The sequence below is a fragment of the Apteryx rowi genome, unplaced genomic scaffold (assembly GCF_003343035.1).
Source record: "Apteryx rowi isolate R43461 unplaced genomic scaffold, aptRow1 scaffold_1, whole genome shotgun sequence".
NCBI classification, from domain to species: Eukaryota; Metazoa; Chordata; class Aves; order Apterygiformes; family Apterygidae; genus Apteryx; species Apteryx rowi.
Window position 1 is genome coordinate 8,643,473 of NW_020447196.1, and position 20,740 is coordinate 8,664,212.

Sequence of the window (20,740 nt, forward strand, 5' to 3'; positions counted from 1 at the left end):
TAGCCTTCTATGCAAATTTGCAACTGAGATTATCCCTGCTGGGAATATATTTATTTAGTATAGGAAATGTCAGGAAGCAGCAATCAAGGCTTGGTCAACAGGATATGTATATCCAGCCTGCTCATCTTAATGTTGGGGTGCACTTTTCCCCTTTGTATTTGTATAATTGCATGGTTAAAGAAAGGACTCAGTTTCTACAGAGAGACAGAAAATGGGAAAAGAAAGCTATATCCTATAATTCTCTTGCTGCTCATAGCTTCTTTTGCATATACCTGTGCTTCCTTGGCTTCAAGAATTAACTCAAAGGTCACTTCAAATATTATCTGGATAACAGTAGGATTTCTTTTTTTTTGACATAGGGATGTAATATGGCACAAGTGAGGGAGTCTCAGGTAATTAAAAAGTCCCGTCTATGCCTCATCAGAAAGATATTCCAATGGCGGGGCTAAAACAGTAGCTGTCTCCTTCCAGGCCAAACTGGGAAATCAAGAATACCGTAGAATGGACAACAGTATCTACTTTCAAGAACTGAGTCACTCTGAACTATATTTAACACTACAAGTCCTTGTATTAGTAAGATTTTAAAATGCAATATTCATTATAAACAATTTTCTTTTACAAGCTCAAAGAACTCCTCTTCTCTTCTAAAAACATGTCGACATGCCTCACCCAAGAATGAAGCGTGCAGTTCAGTGCACATCACTTTCCATGTACTATTTTGAAGGCAAAACAACTTGAAGGCACTTAACTCATAAAAAATCGTGTTCATATTCACATGTCCTGTAGACTGATCCACAAGCAATGTAGTTTTGCTCTCAGATTAACTTTTTGGCTACTAATAAAACATGAGCAGCAGCAATATCTTTCAAGTATGATTTACTGACTACAGACCATTCAGTTTGCATGATCTAAAAACATGTAGATTGTGAGGAAGAGTTTGAAAGATGATTAACTGGCTTCTCTAGTGCTTACAAACTGCCAGCATATGAAATTTTAAAAGATGGTGAGTGGGACAAGCTGCTTTTATGCCATTAAAAGTGACAATGTGCTCTGCACTCTTACTGATCAGCAAGCTTGGATTCATTGTTAGCTTAGGACGAATAAACCTTGAATATAGGCAGCGTTAATAACAGAGGACTGTCTTCCATAACACTGCATTCTCAGTTCTTATGCCTTTGTTCATTCAGGATGAAATTTTCTATTCCAGGTGTCCAGACTGATATTCCTCAAAATTTCAAACTGATATGACTTCTGATTTCAGAACAAGACCACAGAAAAATGTAAAAACTACAAAAAAARGGGAAGAGGGAGAAGAAAAAAAAGTGCCTGCTTCCGCTTGTGCTTCAAATAATCATAGAAGGGGTGTCGCCTTTACCTGAGTGGTATCTTTTCTTCTATATCCTTTGTTTGACCTACTCAGTTAAATGATCATATGATTTTATTTGTAAAACTGCATTCATTCARTGAACATGAGTTATACTTGCTCTACAGATTAATGAAGGCTAGGTAGAGAATTAAGCTGTTATTTTTTAGAATTCCTCTTTCATTTCTTTCAGAAGGTCACAGGTATGTACTGTTTGAAGTGGAAGACTATAGGATGTGGAAAGAATGAGTTTCATGGTTAAGGTAATTAAATGCTACCTTATTTAATTGGATTCTAACAGTGCTTCTGACACCAACTTCCTAAGTGACAAAGGGTAAATCACTTATACTAAACTCTTCACTGTTGGGTGCTAACTGTGTGTTCTTCATTTAACGTAAACCCAGTCAGAAACTGCAGCTAAGAACTCATAGCCTCAGGTAGGCATCAGTTTCAGCCACCTTTTCCACCACCTTCTTTCTCCTTCCTTCCTGCTATTTGTTTTCCTCTTTCTTCCCTACATAGCCTTTGGAAAGGAACCTGCTCATTTTCTCAGAACTCAGGTAGGAGGTTGGAAGAATGTAACTAGCCTGAGACAATGTTTTCAATACTGTGTGCAGTCCTGGAGACTCTCATTAAGAAACTCAACCCAGAAGCAGATCAGCTTTCAAATGGAATCAGCTGAATGCTATAAGTACAGCTATATGCTCCAAGGGAGCTCTAAAATGTTATGCAATCTGAGGGCCTAATGAAGGCCTCAGAATAGACCTTGGCAGGATAATATATTCCAATATGTTTTTTAAGAGGTGGCTACAAAATTTTATTTGAACAATTTATGTGGGAGGTTCTTTTTGAAAATCTCAGTTGCTGAAAATTTCATTATCAAATGGTGAGTTCTGAAAGACTTATCTTCCATCCTGTCAGAACTTAATGATTCAAAAGGCTTTTCCTTCATCCTCAAGCCTAATTAATTACATATCCCAGACTAGCAGAGAACAGCTCAGGGAGCCGGCATCAGTAATTGTGCAAAAGTGGCAATCTGAAGCCGAATGGCCTACTGAAACCTAGGTCAGCTTCAAGAAAAAGTCAAGCAAGAAATCTTTTAATTTAGGTGGAGAATAAGAAAACTAATCAGTGATTCTGATGGCTTAATAACAAGGATGATGGCTTAAATTTAAAGGAGTAATCAAGTTCCCCATATCTATTTCCCTTTATAGCCATATTATTTAAAATTATGACATCTCCATCACAAAGGTGACTACAAACCACACCTAAGAATCACCATAGTGTCTCTAAGAGCCACTATCTCAAACAAGGAGAGAAAGTTTCCTTACATACATTTCTTGCGACGTCCACAAAAATGTTGCTTTTGAAACATTCCATGGTGGTAACCATTCGCTTGAGCATGAGACTTGTGGGAAGTGTGAATTCTGTGATGACGAAGGGAAAAGTATTTGGGATTGGACTCTACTGTGTACTGATGCACCTTCTCTTCTGCTGTTCGTTTATATAATACATGTGGATGGTGTCCAGGAGGTGATGTGTAGTTGTGCTCCTTTGCTAGCTGCTGAGGTAATGGAGATATAAGGAATTCGATCTTCTGTGTCCTTATTAAACCTGACTAAAAAGCAAACACAAATTAGAGGAAAGGCTGTCAAGTTTCACAGCTGGAACATGCTAGCTCTTAAAGTGATCTCCCTCCAAAGGCTCTAGGGAGACTGAAACGTTCTCTGCCAAATTAGTTTTATTCAAGATATAGTCTAACTATTCTCAAACAAAATATGCTTCGCTTCCCTTTGGAGGTGACCAGGTTTCATGTTTGGCACAGAACAAGAATGCTTCAGTCTGTCGGGTTGTCAACATAACACCTTCATATGGTGCCAGGACTAATTTAAGATGCAATATTAATCTATACTTCACAGTATGTATTTGTGTGTGTACACACATATACATACAGGCTATATAGTCTCAGACAAAAAGAAAATGCTTTTGAAAGATGGGATTTCTAATAAGTGCATAGATTAGGAAAGCAAAAATGTTTGAATTAAGATTCGTTTTTTTCAAAACCAAATATTACCAGCCAGGAAATCCAGATTTAATGTTTCTCTAAGTAGAAAGCCAAACACATTGTGGTGCATCAGTGCGAAGTTAAAGCTTCGAAACATTTTAGTACCATTATTCAGTAATCAATTCCTAGCAATTTATCATGATAAAGGCAGTTTAAATTTTATTGCTTCATACAAGATAAAACTGATCAGTGAAAGCAAGCATCTTTTTGTTTTCCTTCTTGTATCCCTAAAAGACAGAAGTAAGCATGGGAAAACTATGTTGTATTTTTCACATAGTATCTATGCATAAAACTGCACATGTGATGAAGTGTTTCCAGGATGAGGGCCAGAGAAATGTGGGTGGCACTGAGGAAGTATTTCCATGCAGCTCATTAATCAGTTATGATTTTAGTTCATTTCTTGTTTTTGTGAAACATGTAATAAACACTCCTTTTTACCAAGTCGAGAACCAAGAAGTTGTTTCATCAGGTAATTCTATTACATTATATATGTAATACTAGATACAGATTTTTGTTTTGAATCAGTGAGGCTCTACCATGTGCCAACACCTTTCTGCCAAAATTGACATCCCACGAGGGCTACATATCTCTTTTGCTTCAGAAAAGTATGTGCAGACAAACAAATGTCAACTGCAAACCATCTTGCCCGACATCTAAGTCCTCCCAGATCATGATTCCACCTCCTCCCTCAAAAAGCATTCTTTGAAAATGCAGGTATTTTAGACATGTATCACATAATCCCTTCTGAAATTAATGCTTTGCTTTTGCCTGAGCTCCTAGGTCCAGAATGCCAATGATATCAGAAAGAGAGCAATTTCAATACCTAAGACCAGCACGGTATTTCTTAAGGATTTGTGGAATTTTACGCACTTTCAGAACTGTTTCCCAGGAGGAAAATTCAACAGAAAATGTAAAGCAAGTGAAAATAGGAAGTTACATGTGAAATCTTCACAGCTTTAACTGTTTACTTAGCTAATGCTAAAACTGAATTTAAGTGCATTCCTGTTAAAAGGATTTACCAGAGATATACAGGTTCTCAACACTCTGCAATCAGACACCATGCCTTTTTTTAATGAAATTCACTTCTGTCTTCTTCCAGATGGATGGAACAAGATCAACAGCATCTTCACAGTACTCCCCAATATAAGCATCTCTCATGGAAACCTGCTGCAACTGCTCACAAGATCACACCATGCTCTTAATTTTGACAATAAAAGAGGTTCCATATTATGACTTGGGAGGGTCTAATTGCTTCCCAAATGATAATATGAAAACAAACATAGAAAATATTCTGAAAAAAAACTTGCCCATTCTCTTTCCTTCAACATAAATTCATAATTACATATCTCATATCTACTTAACATTCTACGTGAAGGATAAAATTGCCTTTGTCAATAAGAGAATAAAACAGGCTTTTCATCATTGACAAGAATTTAACTTGCCTGCTCACTGCAATAAGTTGGCATATTTCAAACATCAGATCACATTTGGTCATGGCAAAGTACTTTCCTGTAGGGAAGACAACTAATATTTTAATCCTTATGAGGTTTGTCATCACATAATTTAAAAGTGATTTTAACCAAGAGGCAATTTTTATCTGTTAGAGAGCACTGATAACTGGGCACTGCTAAATGATTTTTTTTTTTCTGCTGGAAAACAGAAATGGAGTAAATCTGGTTTTTATTTCCCCATTTTAAAGGTTTCCACATTTGAAATTATTCCTTTAGGATTCATTTTGTAAATGATTCAAACCATATGGAACAAAGGATTTTCTAAATTTTCCTGTAAGAAACTGTCCCTGATGTACACCAAGTTTCAGCCCCAAATGTAATTTCTGTATTTAACATTATAAGGGTGGATTGAGAATTCCGGAAATAAACGGTGAACTGAATTCTGGACCCTGTGCTGAATGTGTTTTTCTGCACAGTTTTCATATGCTGTAACTGGCTAACAAATATATTCACATTTTTCCAGCAGAAAAGACTGTGAATCTCCCAATAAGACCTCTTTCCTTTGGGTTTTACATCAGACAGGTCCTCCAAATTGAAAAATGTTGTGTGAATGAAAGATGTCTTCTTTTTTGATAACGTTCAGTTTTATGACATTGTCAAGAAGAAAAGGTGAAGTGTCACAGAGCAGTCTGAACACTCATTCAATCACAGACCATTTTGCACTTCTTCCAGTTATGGGCTGGTTTCAAGGATTCTTACTAAAATAATCTCTTCAGTAATTCCAAAGCAATGCGGAGAATGCTGACCTGGCTTCTGACAGAGATGCAGCCTTCCGGGTTGGTAGAAAGTGGGCAATCGGGCAATAACTGCCAAATCCTTTTCTTGCAGGTTCTTGAATTTTAGCCTTAGCTAAAGTGGCCTATGGTCATGGTTAGGCCAACTGGAGCATATGCCAGCTGAGAAAGACCAAGGCATAGATGCAGGATGGTGGCACAGGATCAACTGTTCTAACTGCACTGCCAAGGAATTCCAGCTTCCTGAAGAAGGCCAGATTTTGGCTATTCTCTACTCCTGGGCAGTGTTAGAAAAAGTGTCGTTTGGAACTTTTTCTACAGAAACATCACCAGAGTCATGACTTCGATGCAATACGTTTCTCCAGCTCAGATATTTCTGTAGATGAACAAACACTGTCAAAATTGTCATGGAATTTTTTTGCAATAGGTCTTTCTGCTGCCAGTGTAACTTCAAGTGTACATGTGATTCTCCTTGAATCAGAACTTGATACCTTTCCACTAACTTTGATGAGTTTGGGACCCAAAAAGGAGGGGGTCAGATATGTCCACACTCCAATTTTTCTTCAGATTTTCTGTGTTTATAACACTGTGAGAGGAAGCGGTATGACAAAATCTAACATTTTTACTAAGTCTAGACAACACAGCATGCAAAAGGCCAGGGACTCCTATCTACTCTCTCTCTCCCACTGTGGCTATCACTAACAATAGCAGCAATTGTGCGAACGTGGTGGGAAGGAAAACCCAAGAGATTCCTCAGCTGGAATTTGCTGTTCTTTTATTCTTCCCTCACAACACAAATTCGCCATCCCTCTGTAAGGGATATTGCACACCATCGGAAAGTAAACTGAAAGACATAGGTTGATCTGTGTGGCTAGCAAATAATACTGCAATCAATAAATTAGAGGAACTTGCAGTTTGTTTGCAGACCAGTTGAGAAGAGATGAGAAGGCAACATTCCTCCCATCCTTTATTTGTTATGAAATGTTTGCTTAGCTCTGGGCTAAAGGAATTTTCAGACTGGAATACGCCTTTGTAAAATTCCTTAGTATCAGGATGTTATCACCAAGGCAAGGCACTTGTTCTTTTTTCTTGGTATTTTCCAAAAGGAGGAAGAATCTCAAAATGAAATTTGGACAAGGGAGATGATAAAAAAAATCTGCTTCAGGATTTTTTTAACTGACATTATATTATGAGCTGAAGAATAATGGGAATTTTTAAACCACTGAAATTTTGTCTAACTATACAAAAACAGGTAAATATTCCACTGATTTCAGACCCACATAGAATGATTTTGAGAGTCCCACTCTAAAATATCATCTGTTCAGGGAGGTTTCATTTGCATTTTACTGAACCAGCATGGAGGTGCTTCCCTTGAGCTCTTAGACTCTGAGTGAGGTCTATGGGATCTTACTGACTTGTAAACCTAATTCACTTTGAGGTTTTCAGCATCTCCAAGAAACAGACTCTCCATACAGCAAGGACTCTGAGTGACCCATCACACTGAGGAGGCTTTTCAGAACTTACTTTTCTTGCCTGTATTTTAAGAAATCAAAGTTCTGAGATAGCAGAGAAGCCTTGCTCAAAACTAGAAGGGCTTCATGGCTGTGGGTTCTATGTTTGCATACAAGGTATTTTCATTATGTGCTAATTAAATTAAAGGCAACAGCTTGGCCATATGCATATTAAAGTTACTGGAGTTTCATAAACCAGATGCAAAAAATGAGCTAAGAAACATAATGAAACTGAAAACTAAAACACATGAATAAATGAACTGCAATGTCTCTGCTAAATAAAAGTGCTTAGTACTGACTGATGCAAAGTTAAACTACACTTTGTATGATGACAGGAGTATCTAGACTAAACAGAGTGCTACAAAATATGTGCACATATTGTCTAAGCAACACTGCTTATTTCCAGAATGCTTTATTCAGTGTTATAATATGAGTATATATATATAAAACTAAGAGTGTTAAAAACCACTCTTTTGACTGATAGCAGTTAGAACAGTGGCCAAAGAACTCATGAAGTCTATACCATTAGATGAGTGCGCATGCACTCAAGATGAAAAATTTCTCAAAAGGAAGAGTTAAATATAGTTTCACACCCATTAAAATGGTTCCAAATATTCACACAAAGTTTTAAAGGATTTGACAAAAGGCCRACTGAAATTGGCATAGAGCTTTCCACAGACTCCGGTGGACATTGATCCAAGACCTCTGCTGTTTATTTCCAACTGTCTAGCTCCTAAAAAACACAAATCATTGATTCAAACACATCTTAACGAGCATTATAGCACGTACCAGAAACATAAAGTACAGTTTTTAGTTCTACTTAAAACACAAAAATATAAATGAAGAACTTCTTTGAAATGGAAAGAATCAGAACAAATGATCTAGAAACTATGGTTGCTAATTATTTGAAATTATCAGAGGTCCACAGCCAGGAGATGCCTAGATATCTAGTAATCCCGTCACGATATTACTGGGACCATCTCATGTCACAGCATGTTACAGTCTTTTCTCACTCACTCTGCAGTGAAAACTCATGACATGATCTTAGCTGCAGGTCATTTTAATCAAAGCCACACTCTCGTTTCCCGCCCTGAGGTTCTGCTAAGTCTCTGGCCCTTTGGCACGACAAAGGAAGCACAAAGGACCTACCTCTGCCATCAGGGAGTTCCCTTGTTGCAGGAGGGACTCCCCTAGCTCCAGTGTCCTGCCTGTGGGTTTTGCTGCGAAACTGTTTTCCCTTCTGGAATAATGAGCGTATTAGAAGCAGAATGAGGATATGATGGAGTTCCAGCAAACAGTAAGGTATTCACACAACTTAGAGCTACCTCAACAGCTGTAACTTGCCTTTGGGCCCAGACTGGCCTCTGGAATTGGGCAGATGTCAATTTTCAAATACCAACATGCTGCACTGYATGCTGCAAGAAGGGAGCTGTCTCGCACAACCCTTGCACCTCTGCCCGGATTCCACCACGGAACGATGGGGGATGAGCCCCTTCCCTCAGGTTTTATAGCCCAAATAGTGGTAGTCACCTCACTAGGCATAGAGCGGATCCACACGTTTGCAGTCAGCCCTCTGTCCGTTCTGCTCGTGCTCCAAGGCAGCTGGAGGCAAGCCAGCCCAAACCAGAAGCAATGCAGCTGCTGGGAGACTGGGCTTATTAGCTCAAGCACAGCACAACACTAACGTGTCTACATGGTTTTTTGTAACAGAGCTAGCTGATGGCCAGCAGCTAGGAGAAGAGGCAGAGTGATTTCAGATCTGTCTGCCAAAGGCATACGCAGAGAAACCTATGTGGAGATGGCAGTCCACTATGCACATACCAGCAGCCCGACACAAAATCCATTCAAGACAAAGGAAAAAGTGGCAGCTGGTTAGAATAGGGTTTGGGTCAAGCCCTGAAAAGGCAGTAAAGATACAGTTGCCTCATACATGCCAAGGAAGCCCAGGAAGAATAAAGTCCTGGTAATTCTGCCCGCATTCATCTTTTGGATTCCTCTTTCCCCTATAGCAGGGATATTCTGTCACCCAATCCTAGGACAAGGCTGTTCAAAGCAATCCCACATCATGTGAACAGTCCAAATAAATTATTGTTTTTTTTAGAGAATGTGTAATGAAGCAGACTCGCACCTCTTGGGATGGGTTAAGTTGGTAGTCTGAAAAATATGCAAGACTATAACCTTACTATAGTCATAAGCAAAACTATTTCCAAGAATTACAGCCAGCAGTATAGTACACACTGACCTAGAATTGTAGATACCTGATATCACTAACTGACTTTTTGAGAGATGGGTTATTGAGCACCTCTCAGGTTAGGGTCAAAATGTCAGTGCTCTGGAAAATATAATCAAAATGAGCAAATTAAGATGTGAAATTAGGTAGGAAAAAAATGACAAGCAACATATCTGGCAAAGCAGAAAGTAGGAGCTGAACTGCACAAAGTGTTGCTGAGGTGAAAGATATCTTTACCCCCAGGACGCAGCATGAGCAAACAGCCAAACCAATGGCAGTAAATCACAGTAATTAAATATGTTCGTTCCCTCTCTGCTGCGACCTACAGCCCCTCCCCATGGGTGGCAGCTCCAATGGGGACACCAGCAGCTAACAGGGCTGAGGCACGTTTTGCCTCCAAACACCGTTTCTGTCCCCTGCAAAAGGGCGCTTTGCACAGATGCACCCATGTTATTGGGGTGCTGGGTGAAGTTAAGGAATATTCTGAGACACAGCAGCAGGAGCATGGCCCAGGATTCTCCAACAAAAAATATAAAATCTGGCCCCTAAATCCATACATACGTTGTTAAATAAATGACCTACTTTTAAAGAGTGCTAAGCACCCAGCAGCTCCCACTGAACTGAATATCGTCTCTTTACCAGAGTGCATTTAAACCAATCTGGGAAAGAAAATGTTCTGGGAAACTAGTGAGAATTGACTCTCATGAGGTTTCCAATAATACACATGTATTATTGAAGTCAGAGATCCCACGAGTAAAACTCAGAGCATTTTAATTTTTGATCCTATCCCAAACCAGGCAGCGCAAAGGCATGTGAACACACTAAATGAAAGAGAGAATTTAAGTTAACTAAACTTTTCCCTAGCTTTTATGTTTGTCAAATAAATTCACTCATCCTTTAGGAAAGTATCAAGTCTGTACATGGGCAACATTTGCTGATGACTATCCCAGAGCCAGGGGACAAATACAGTATTTCATTGGACTGGGTCCTTGTCTGATGAGAATAACCTCAGCAGACCTTTACTGATTTTCACCAGATTGGAATATCTGGCTCTGTACCACACCAAATGTTTAGGTTAAGTTAATGGCTTTTATACAGACTAAAATATTTCAATCATGAAAGAGGCATTAGAATCACCGGTTGCCTATTTTGACTTGAGAGTTGTACAGCAGATCACCTTTTTCTTTAGATTCCAAATGACTCACAAAAATAACTCACTTCAGTCTGTTTTCTAACACAATATAGATTTCTTGCAAATGTAAAATGTTGAATTCTTAACAACATAGCAATTTACTCTCCTTCCATCAGGTCCTCAGACAGTAAGACCTTCAAATTGCCAGTCTGAGTTAGTCATGAAAGACTACTCTGTTCATTTTCTCAAAAAGAGTGCTATGCAGAACATCCAGCAATTATTAAAACAAGGTAACAAAATTGCTTGTCTTTAATTATTCCTATATGAACAAAGACGGAGTTATCTCTGAATAGTGCCTTTGTATTTTTGCAGTTGACTGAACTTGTTTAAAACATCTTTATGCAATCCTCTGTCAACATGTGGCAAATAAGGAAATATTCTTATTTGTTCCTCCACTTAAGGTAATTGAACCAGTCACATTGGTATTTAAATGTATTAAATTGTAGTATAGAAGGGCAATGAGAAATTCTAGAACTAATACAAATTCAGTTGCTTTACCACAAATTAAATCCTTGGTATCTGAGGATCTGAGCTTCCTCATTTCTCATGCTTTTAAAAACCCAGCAGTATACATCATAAATGAACAGGAAAAATACTAATGTAAACTGCAGCAGCATGACATGAACTATACACTAATCACATTTAAATTAAGTGACATTCTAGATCCCTTTGTTAATGATTCCATCAGCATGGGCCCAGGGTAGCAATCAGGACAAGCAAACGCACCGGCTGTACGGCTCTCTGCCTTGTTCTGATGGTTCCAGAAAGCAATTAGCTAAAACCAACAGATCGAATTCAGACTTGGTACTTACATAAGCAGTTGGGTATAGCCTGTTTAAGCAAATCCCTGCAACTGTAAGATAAAATCTAGATATTTTATTAGTTATGACAGTTCTGAAAGCAAACAGGAAACAGCAGGATTATTTTATGAATGCATTTATGCTTCACTTTTCCTAAAAAGAGACAGCCCACTATTTGTCCTGTGCTGTCTTACAGTTGATTAGTTACTTATGGTACATCAAGAGTAACTGAATAACTGACTTCAGAAGGTAGCTTAGTGCCCTAATCCAGCATCCCACTTAACAGAGTGCATTGCTGGATCAGGGCTTAAGAGAGCCCTTACAGTGTGATAGCAGCTACCTCTGGGCAATTTTAAAGCATAGAAAATGCAACCCTCCCCTTCATCCCATTCTGTGGAGCAGCACAAGATAAATGCACCTTTTATATCCCTCTCAAATCTCTAAAACTTGACTTCCAGGTATCTAGATCTTTAGCAGACCTTTGGACAGAGCAAAATTTCACCCTGAGGATGGTTTTCTTTGAATTATCTGTGCTGTTCTAAGGAATCGGTGCAGTGAAAATGCACTGGCAAGATTCTGCTCCTCCTCTGTGTAAAGCTAATCGATTCTGTGTGGTGAAATTCAAATGGACTAATATTCTAGGGAAACTACATGCCTTTGTAATGAATCATCTGCTCTTGTAATTGTGCTAAAGGCAAAAACAATAAAATTATTTTAAAATAATGAAACAGAGAACAAACTCCTTAATAAAGAGAGCTGATGACAGTTAACTAAAATCAGTAGTTGGAAATTCTTTTCCATAAGTATTTAGCATTATCAGAGGCTTGCTTGAGTGTTTCCGACTAGGAACATTCTTCCCCATCAGATGTGTAACTCCAAACATTAGAAGTCATGAATCAGGCCTTGCAGGAAACAAGACTATAAATCACCAGATTTTTTTAAATAATGCTGAAGGGGTCTGGTGTTTTGCTTGCTTTCTGATTTCTTCAGCCATTGTGGATTGAGATTTTAAGGTTCTTTTTTAGCCCTTCATGATCATGTGCACTAGAATCATACCCAAATTTTTTTTTTTAGTGAAAACTCAGCTTTTCCTATGGTGATGGGACTTTGGCAGCCAGACCGTTCAGAAGAACAACACATATCATGAGCCTCAGAGTGGCTCACAAGCATGAAAGACTCCCTCACTCTTACGAGATACCTTGCTGAAGTTACAGCCAACAGAGAGGCGCTTTCTAAACACGCTTGGACACCCCACTGTGCTAGCTGACAGCAGACCCTTCCCTCTGAGAGAGAACAGCAAAGGTCTCAGCTTCGGAGTGACTTACCCTGCGTGAAATATCCAAGTCCCAAAGGGACTGCTCTAGATGATGAGGGTTCACTACCCATACATACTTGTCTCYGACCAAGATCCAGATAAAAGCTTTGGGCTGGCAGAGCTGATGAAAATGAATTTAAGGGGGCAGAAGATCTGAGCCTGTCTGACCCGGGATAATTTGCATTCAAACAAAATATATCCAGCTCAATTCCCATAACAATTTTATTTTGCTATGAATAGTTCAGGCAGCTCCAATAGCAAGGAGCTCAGGTTACATCTGATTGCCAGCTGTATTGCTTACTAAGAAGTTAAATCAGTGGTTCCCAACCTTTTAATTTTCCTTGTTGGAGTACTCTTCGCTATGGATTAGTTACATGAGAGAGTGGTCACAAGGAACTCTGCAGGGAGCAAAGTATCAGCTTTGCTGATATTCCACACACACACAGACATATACATATGCTGAAATATCTATGTGGGAAGGAGAAGGGGACTGGAAGAAAGGCCATCAAGGGAGCAGCAATCAAAAAGCACCGGCAGTAAAGCTGGCCTAGTAGCCAGAACGTCAGGCTAGCACCTGGAGCCTCCCAGTTCTTCAGTCATTTAGCTTGCCCGTGCTTCATTTCTCAGTTTTTAAGACAGGATGTTTACATTTACTTTCTTGGTACAAGAAAAGATAAAAAACCCTATAAAAAGTGAATTCTTCAGGGACTATGGTGTAGTCTACCCTGCTCAAGATGCTCAAGATGCTCAAGAGTGACTTGTGAAGTCTCGCATTTAACCCCAGTGGGGTTGTTCTGTTAAAATGCCTGTATCTCCCTCACTATAAGCACATGGTCTTTCTCCTGCCACAGCCCCAAGCTTGGGGATGCCGCTGAGTCGCTCGAGCTGTGACCCATCGACCAGCTGCATCACGTGAACACGGTCACTGCCACCTGGTGGGTCACCCAACAGGGTTCATGCGGAAATGTGCCCTGTTCAAAGACTCATTCCTCAAACACGGCTCTGCCCTGGGGTCTGTCCCTTGTCACATCCYTGGATGGACTTGTGCCGTGAGACCCCACTCACAGGAACAACGCTGCTACATGATACATGACCCAGAAATATGCCATCACATTCAACGGAGTCTGGGAAAGTTGATAGGTTTGCTCATGAGCAGGAATTCTCTTGTTATAATGCATTCTACTTTACATATGCCTATATACTACACAGCCACATTGCTTAGCATCATTGTGAAAGGGGGAGCAGAAAAGAAGAAAATTCCTGTAATCACATCTTTGAAAAAGGCTAACAGTCTAGGCATGGCTGAATCTTTTTTTTTTTTTTTTTTAAGAAATGGCAAATCAGTAAAACTTTGGACATAATTCATACCCTCAAACCTGAAAGGCACAGCAGCAACATTCCAAAGGTCCACTGACTTAAAATAAGATCTCATCATTTTCTCGGTTTTTCACAACATTGCAAAAGCTATACAAGGACAGATATATGCAATACTTAGGTAAACAGTAAACCATCCTTACCATCCAGGTCTTAATTTAGAATGGGCATTGGAATAAGCAGTGAGTTATTTGGCACAGTAAATGAAGTAACGTTCATCTTGATTCCACGTCATGAAAAAGCCTCATTTTTGTGGGCACAATTTACACCCATAAAATTTTCATTCACAATATTTCATGAGTCAAGTGCACTGTGGGTCCAAAGAAGATTCTTTGTTGTCCTACTTGTAGCTAAGTGCAGTAAGCCAGCAGCCAGCAGAGCACAGATATCCTGCACTGTTTCCTGTCCCGGCTTGAGTGGGCACTCATTCACACTGCTCTCTCCCACAAATTGGCCCACATTTCTATTTTAAGGGAATGATGCACAAAGGGGAGCATGCTAACTGCTTTGCTGATGTAACTGCACTGAAATTAAAAGCGGGAAAACTGGATGAGTTTGTCCTAGTCTAGAAAAGTTTTTAAAACGATTATAAATGAAAGCTTGATGAGAAATAATTTTCAGTACCATTTTCTAACTACAGAAATCTTTGTAGTAGAAAAAAGTTTGATCACATGCAAAAACTGCCCCAGATATATCCTGGCTTGGTATAACATACAGGATCATGTCAAAACTGTCTTTGTAGAACTGAAACAATAATACTAGCTTAATGTTAGTCTGTATTTTCAGTATAATGTGAGGTAAATCCATTAAAATCAGTGTATCTACACCAATTTACATCTGCTGACATCCTGTCTACTGATAGGGTCAAAGTACGAGATACAAGTCTAAACCAGTATTTGGATTCTTAACATAACAAAGACTCCAAGCATTCAGATCTGGGTGCAACTTGTACTTACTGACTAGGCCTACAAAATTAAAATAGTCATGATTTTATCATCAGCACATTTTAGTATAAGCCTGTGAACTACGTGACTCTCTAGCTGGGATGAGTCTTAAGAAAAGTAAGAAGAATGGTGTTGGAGTGTTTATGTATTCATTTCATTGAAGAAATCAGTTCTATTATACTTCTCAGAATCAGAGATGAGAACAGAGGACAAAAAAGAAGCTGAGGAGAGGACAGAAACGTTCCCATTTTTACAGAGACCCATAAACTGATCCAAGAAAGGAGGCCTTTGATTCCTGTGGCAGCAAGCAAACATTTGTTGTTGGTTTGAATCAAGTGGATAGCATTTCTTCATGAAAGCACTTGCACAGTAGAGTGTTTTCAATGTACTACCTACCACATTAGGTTCCCCAAGCATGGTCTGTGGATCACCAGCAATCTATGTAATTCTGTGACGGTTTCTGAGACCTCAGGAAATGGGAAAGATAAAGTGACAAAGGGAAGCTGTGCTTGGAAGCAACTTCTTCTTTTAGGAGACAGTCCCTGTATGATATCAGTCCAAGAAATTTAGAAATCTATTACCATCATATTAGTTTAGATGCTAATGCCGAACCCTCTAGGCCTTCTTACTGAAAGGAAAATACAGTACCGTCTAGGGAGGTACAATTACATGGAATCTGTAGGCTGCTTAGCATGCTGCAAAGTCATAAAGGAATGGCAAAACACCATTAAAAAAAGTTTCAGCAGAAGATTTAGGAGGCCAAATTTCCTAAGCGGCCTGACGTTCTTTCTGCAATGAATCTACTGTAGGTTAAGCAAAGGTCAGGTTAAGCATAGGTTAAGAAAAAAGCTCCAAGAGGAATGTGCTGCCAGGGTCACAGAGGCTCGAGGACACCAGGGAAGCATATGAGAGCTGCAGACACATCTCGTACGCACCTCCTAGTTCCAGGGCATGACCATGCTCTCTGCTGTGACCTGCGTGTGCTTCCTCCACTGCATCCCCGCGGCCTCCTGGGCCATGCCGCAGCCAGCAGTTGCTCTCTGTGGACCTGAGGCACAGGCCAAGAGGCGCATGGCCCAGCCTAGTGGCCGACGGATCTTGAACCCTTACCTAGAAATCAGGATACCCTTTGCATGCCGCAAGGTACTATGTGAGTCAAAGCTGCAGTCCATCAAAGAACTCCATCCCCCCAAAGCATGAGATAATTTGCCTAAATTCATAGGCAGGAATTCAAAAAGAGAAAATGAGGGGTGAGAAATGTGTCATCCTCCCCCCGACTCTGAGTATCTCAGAACTTGCACAACCACTGATTTATCATTCCCAGATTCAAACTCCTCTGCTAAAGCCTGTCCCAACCCCTGCCTCTCACATTGGAGCTTATCCTTGAATTTGCCCAATGTGATCTGGCTGCTTGGTGGTCACTCAGCCTGTCTCTGGCTAAAGGGCACTCCATCTGCACTGCCTTCCACAAGGCTACTGGCATGAAGCTAGTCAAGCACTATTCGTGCCTAAACATTTTCCTGTGTAGAAGATATACATGCTTCCAGGAGTTAAAGTGCAATCCTGCCACTTCTCAGCGTGAATTTGCCCAGCTTAATGTGTCATGACTAAAGATGTGACTGTTCCTGCAGTCCATCTGGATCATCAGTCATTTACTCCACCTTTTCTTCTTTCCAGGTGGTAACATAAACAGAGGAAAAGCCAGAAGGACCTCTCGTTGTGAAACATTTCCTCTCTTCACAGCATGTTACACTATACACTCCTCCCACAGCATAAAACCAGCAGTGTTAATGTTCTATGGAAGTAAATTAGGCACAAATAGCACCATAGGGAACTGAAATACTTTGAATGTATACCATATAATCAGGAAATGCCCACCCTCTTTATCTGTCAGGAGCAAGGAAATTGAAAGCTTTGTAATTTTAAACTGCACATCAGTTGCTATGAATCAATCAAACATCTCACTGTGGAGAACCACCATGCTCAAGGAACACTGTAAGATAACAGAGAGTTTAAACTGCACTTCCCATCCAGTTGAAATAGTTTCAGCCCAAGATTCCACATCTGATCACCTCCGGGGCTGCTATTTGTACACCTCCTCCACTGAGCACCTCAAAAGCACTACAACAGGACATGGACTCACTTTTTTTTCACCCCATATTATTTATATTATAACACATTCTCACAAATTTCATCAATCCTAAATGTATTTGAAATTTTTCGCAGAAAGTAAATCAATTATAAGATAATTTATGAATTCTTAGTGACTTCTTCCTTTAATATATGTTGATATTCTTTGTAATGATAGCAGTCATGCAAGACTGATGATGACTAAAGATGACTAAGTCATCTACATTGTTGATTTTTGCACTAACCGCACATCCATCCATTTACTAGAACAATCAATCTAGGAGAGATAAATCACATCACCATTTTTAAAATTTAAGTCCCTTCCTGGAAGAAACAAGAAGGTGTTTATTTTAAATAATAACTACTATTTTGCTGGCACATACTATTGCTATTGAATGGCAGAAGACAACAACTCCAAGGATCATGGTCTTGCGCTACTTTATGGAAATAAAAATATATTAATATTTCACAGACGATGAACACTGAATTGCACAATCTTTTGTAAAATCAAGATTAAAGATTTGGCACCAGTTCAATGCTTTGGTATAGATATGTGTTTATATATAAATTTCTTTCTCTTCATTTTTATTGGCAAGTTAAATGCAAGAAGTCAGGTCCAGATGGCAAACTGTCATTAAGGGCATGTGGCATATCCCCGGGGGTATTCTGGGGCACAAGGGCACCACTGAGGGGAGGCTGATGGCAAGCAGGAAACATGAGTCCATGGGGGAACGCTCCATATCTTGTTTTATTAAATCTAATACAGAAGTAGGGATGTGGAGGTAGAGTGACTTTAGTTATGCACAAATGCTGGTTTGTAGAACAGAGACCTTCATTGTGGATGAATAATATTCTCTTCCTTCTGTTTTGTTTCTCATATTAGAGTGTGTTCCTGACTTTCCCAAACTGTAATCATTAGAATGATTAAATGAATCAAGTGCAGACAAAACAACAACAAAAAATATTGTCCCCTCAGACCCCAAGCTATTTCTAGCTAATGTAGTGTTGTGCAACTATTCTGCACACCAAATAGCTTGTTTTCAAGAAATGCTTGGAAAATAACAACAAAAACAAACCTCTCAGGGCAGTATATTCCCCAAAGCCATAAACCTGTAAACAGAAGGTCAAGACCAAAGTCTGGCACGATTTGACCACCAGCTTCAACTGTCTATGGTAATTTATCAACCTCTCTTGCTGACTCAGCTTCTGATCCAAATTGTCCTTTTGTTGGTATTTCATCTGTCACACAGACCGATGAAGAAAGCAAGCCTTTGTCACCATGCCATCAGTCTGATGTTCAGTGACACAGGGCACTGACTGTAAGCTCACACATGGTATTTGGGGTATGCACAGCCTTCACCAAGTGAGAAGTGCAGGACCCTCTGTGCCTCAAGCAGTTGAAACGGCCGGCCAGGACTCCCTGGTAGAGAGAGGAATCACAGCAGATGCACTATTTCTATGAGACTACATGTCCTCCTCTCTGAAGCTACTCAGCTCTCCTACCAAGAGCAGAAGATGGATGAGGTTAAGTCTTGCCAACTACATGCACCCCCACGATGACAAGTGATAATGTCCTCGCACAGTTCTCTTGCAGGTAAAGAACTTATGTCCCTGTCTAACAAGGGAAATAAACCTCAAAGCCACTTTCCTCTTTTACTCCAAATGCCAGACTTAGGATTTTGACTTCACCAGGACTTGATCAGGATTAGGCCAAGTGACCTCTTCAAATTTACTCCTAACTTCACATTTTTTGGTGGCCAGTATGCTTCTTTTACCCCTTCATTGTCATAATACTCTGGCAGCAGAGCAGTATTTGGCATTAGTACACTGAAATGTATCTGGCAGCTGCAGGCCCCAGATGCCAAGCATTTCAGTGCATTTTTGTAGCAGCAGTAGCAGCAGCTGGTTCTCTGGGTAGCTGCCGGACCTCCCGCCTCCTTTCACTTCTGGCTGTTATTAGTCAGAGTGGTCCAAGAGAACAGGAGAGGGTCTGTCTGCAGATGGGTTTCTTTGCCCTTCAGTAGGCTGTTTTCCTGCATCTCACTTCTGATTCAGTGAAATCTGAGTATACAGCACTACCTTGGATTATTTACAAGATGTGTTTTGGAGTCTGTCAGTGGAAACCAACACGTTTCACTTTCTTGATGAGCCAGCAGTATTTTCCATTTGCACAATGTCGTTCTAAACCAAATAGTAATTGTAGTAATCTCTCCCACAGAAATGGCATGCCTCCTGGCTCAAGGGGCAAGATGATATAGTGAGGAAGAGAAGGGAATGCTTCCAGGGCCAGGTTCTGATCATTCTTGATCCAAAGCAAGTCAGTATGAATCTTTTTACTCACTAAACAGGCTTTAGACAAAGCCCACAAACCAGCAAATACCTATAGTATTGTCAATGGCAGGGGAAGTTCCTGGGCTGCAGAAAATCAGAGGACATTGGTTGCCCACTTCTGTCTCAGCCTGGAAATTGCACTTTATTTCCCTCGCTTTTCTCTGTGCTTGGTATTTGGCTTTTGCTGCAGGAGGCTGGTTAAAAGTCTGATCGTCAGTGCATCATGCTGGGAGTGCAAAAAATGCCCGCACAGCCTTCAACATAGCTTCCAGCATAAAGAGAAGACAGAACCCAGAGAAAGGAGCTGTGGCCTGGACATACTGTTCTGGCCAGCTCGTCTATACAGTGATTTCACAGACAGACATTGCAAACAATGTAATGTAGAGCAGACTATGAAGAATGATCCTCTCTTGGTCAGAGTAGTAGTAAAAAAGTGCAAAAGTGACAGAGGCGTTTTGCTTGTCTCTATTGTGATCACCCACAGTGGGCTGCAGAAAACTCAGCTTGGCCCTAGTCCAGAATTGGTGCTTTAATCCTTAATGTATACCTGCATCTATGAAAATAAATAGCACATTTCTGCCAAGTGTTAACAGAGAATGGAACTGGGTAGACACATTTTTTAGAAAATTTGAAATTTTCTTCTCTGTCACTGTTTTACACCATTTATACCTACACTTTACCATGACAGATTATATTTTAATTACAATATTAACTTAATATATTTCTTGAGGTTTAGTCTAGCCTAATGTTAAGACTTATGGTTTTGATGACTTCTTAAAAAAAAAAAGTGGCATAAAAACAAGCCTGCTGAAGATAGAATTATTTTTAAATGCCATTCTTTTCACTACAGTGCAATTATTTGCATGGAGAAAAGAGCAAAACTGTTTTTCATTTCATTATTTTAAAAAAATCTAATTATATTCTGGTGTTATATAAATTTTATATGTCATGGCAAAGAAATTACAGATCTGAGGAGTAATCCATGTTTCATTAGTTTGTGTATTCTGCCACGGAATATAATATTACCTTCTTAAATTAGTTGGAAGCCACACTGTGCTGCAGAGTATAAAAACAAAAGCAAAGGCTCAAGCTAGGTCAAGCATATTTTGTATAGGGCCATTAAAAATCTCATTCCATTAATATTAATAAAGACGTTGAGACACAAAAGTCCTTCAATTAACATATATTAGGCAGGCAGGCACAAGCATTCAAGTGATCCCACTGTGAACAGCAAGAATCC

General features: G+C 39.7%; 1 protein-coding gene across 1 annotated transcript in view; it reads right to left on the reverse strand.

Annotated features, from left to right (window-relative positions):
- The window catches only part of ADAMTS18 (ADAM metallopeptidase with thrombospondin type 1 motif 18), an 80,528-nt gene that overhangs the window by 48,477 nt on the left and 11,311 nt on the right, over positions 1 to 20,740 (reverse strand). Inside the window, exon 4 of the mRNA XM_026059246.1 lies at positions 2,699 to 2,981. Within this exon, the coding sequence (XP_025915031.1) occupies positions 2,699 to 2,981 (283 nt within the window). The remainder of the gene's footprint in view (positions 1 to 2,698; positions 2,982 to 20,740) is intronic.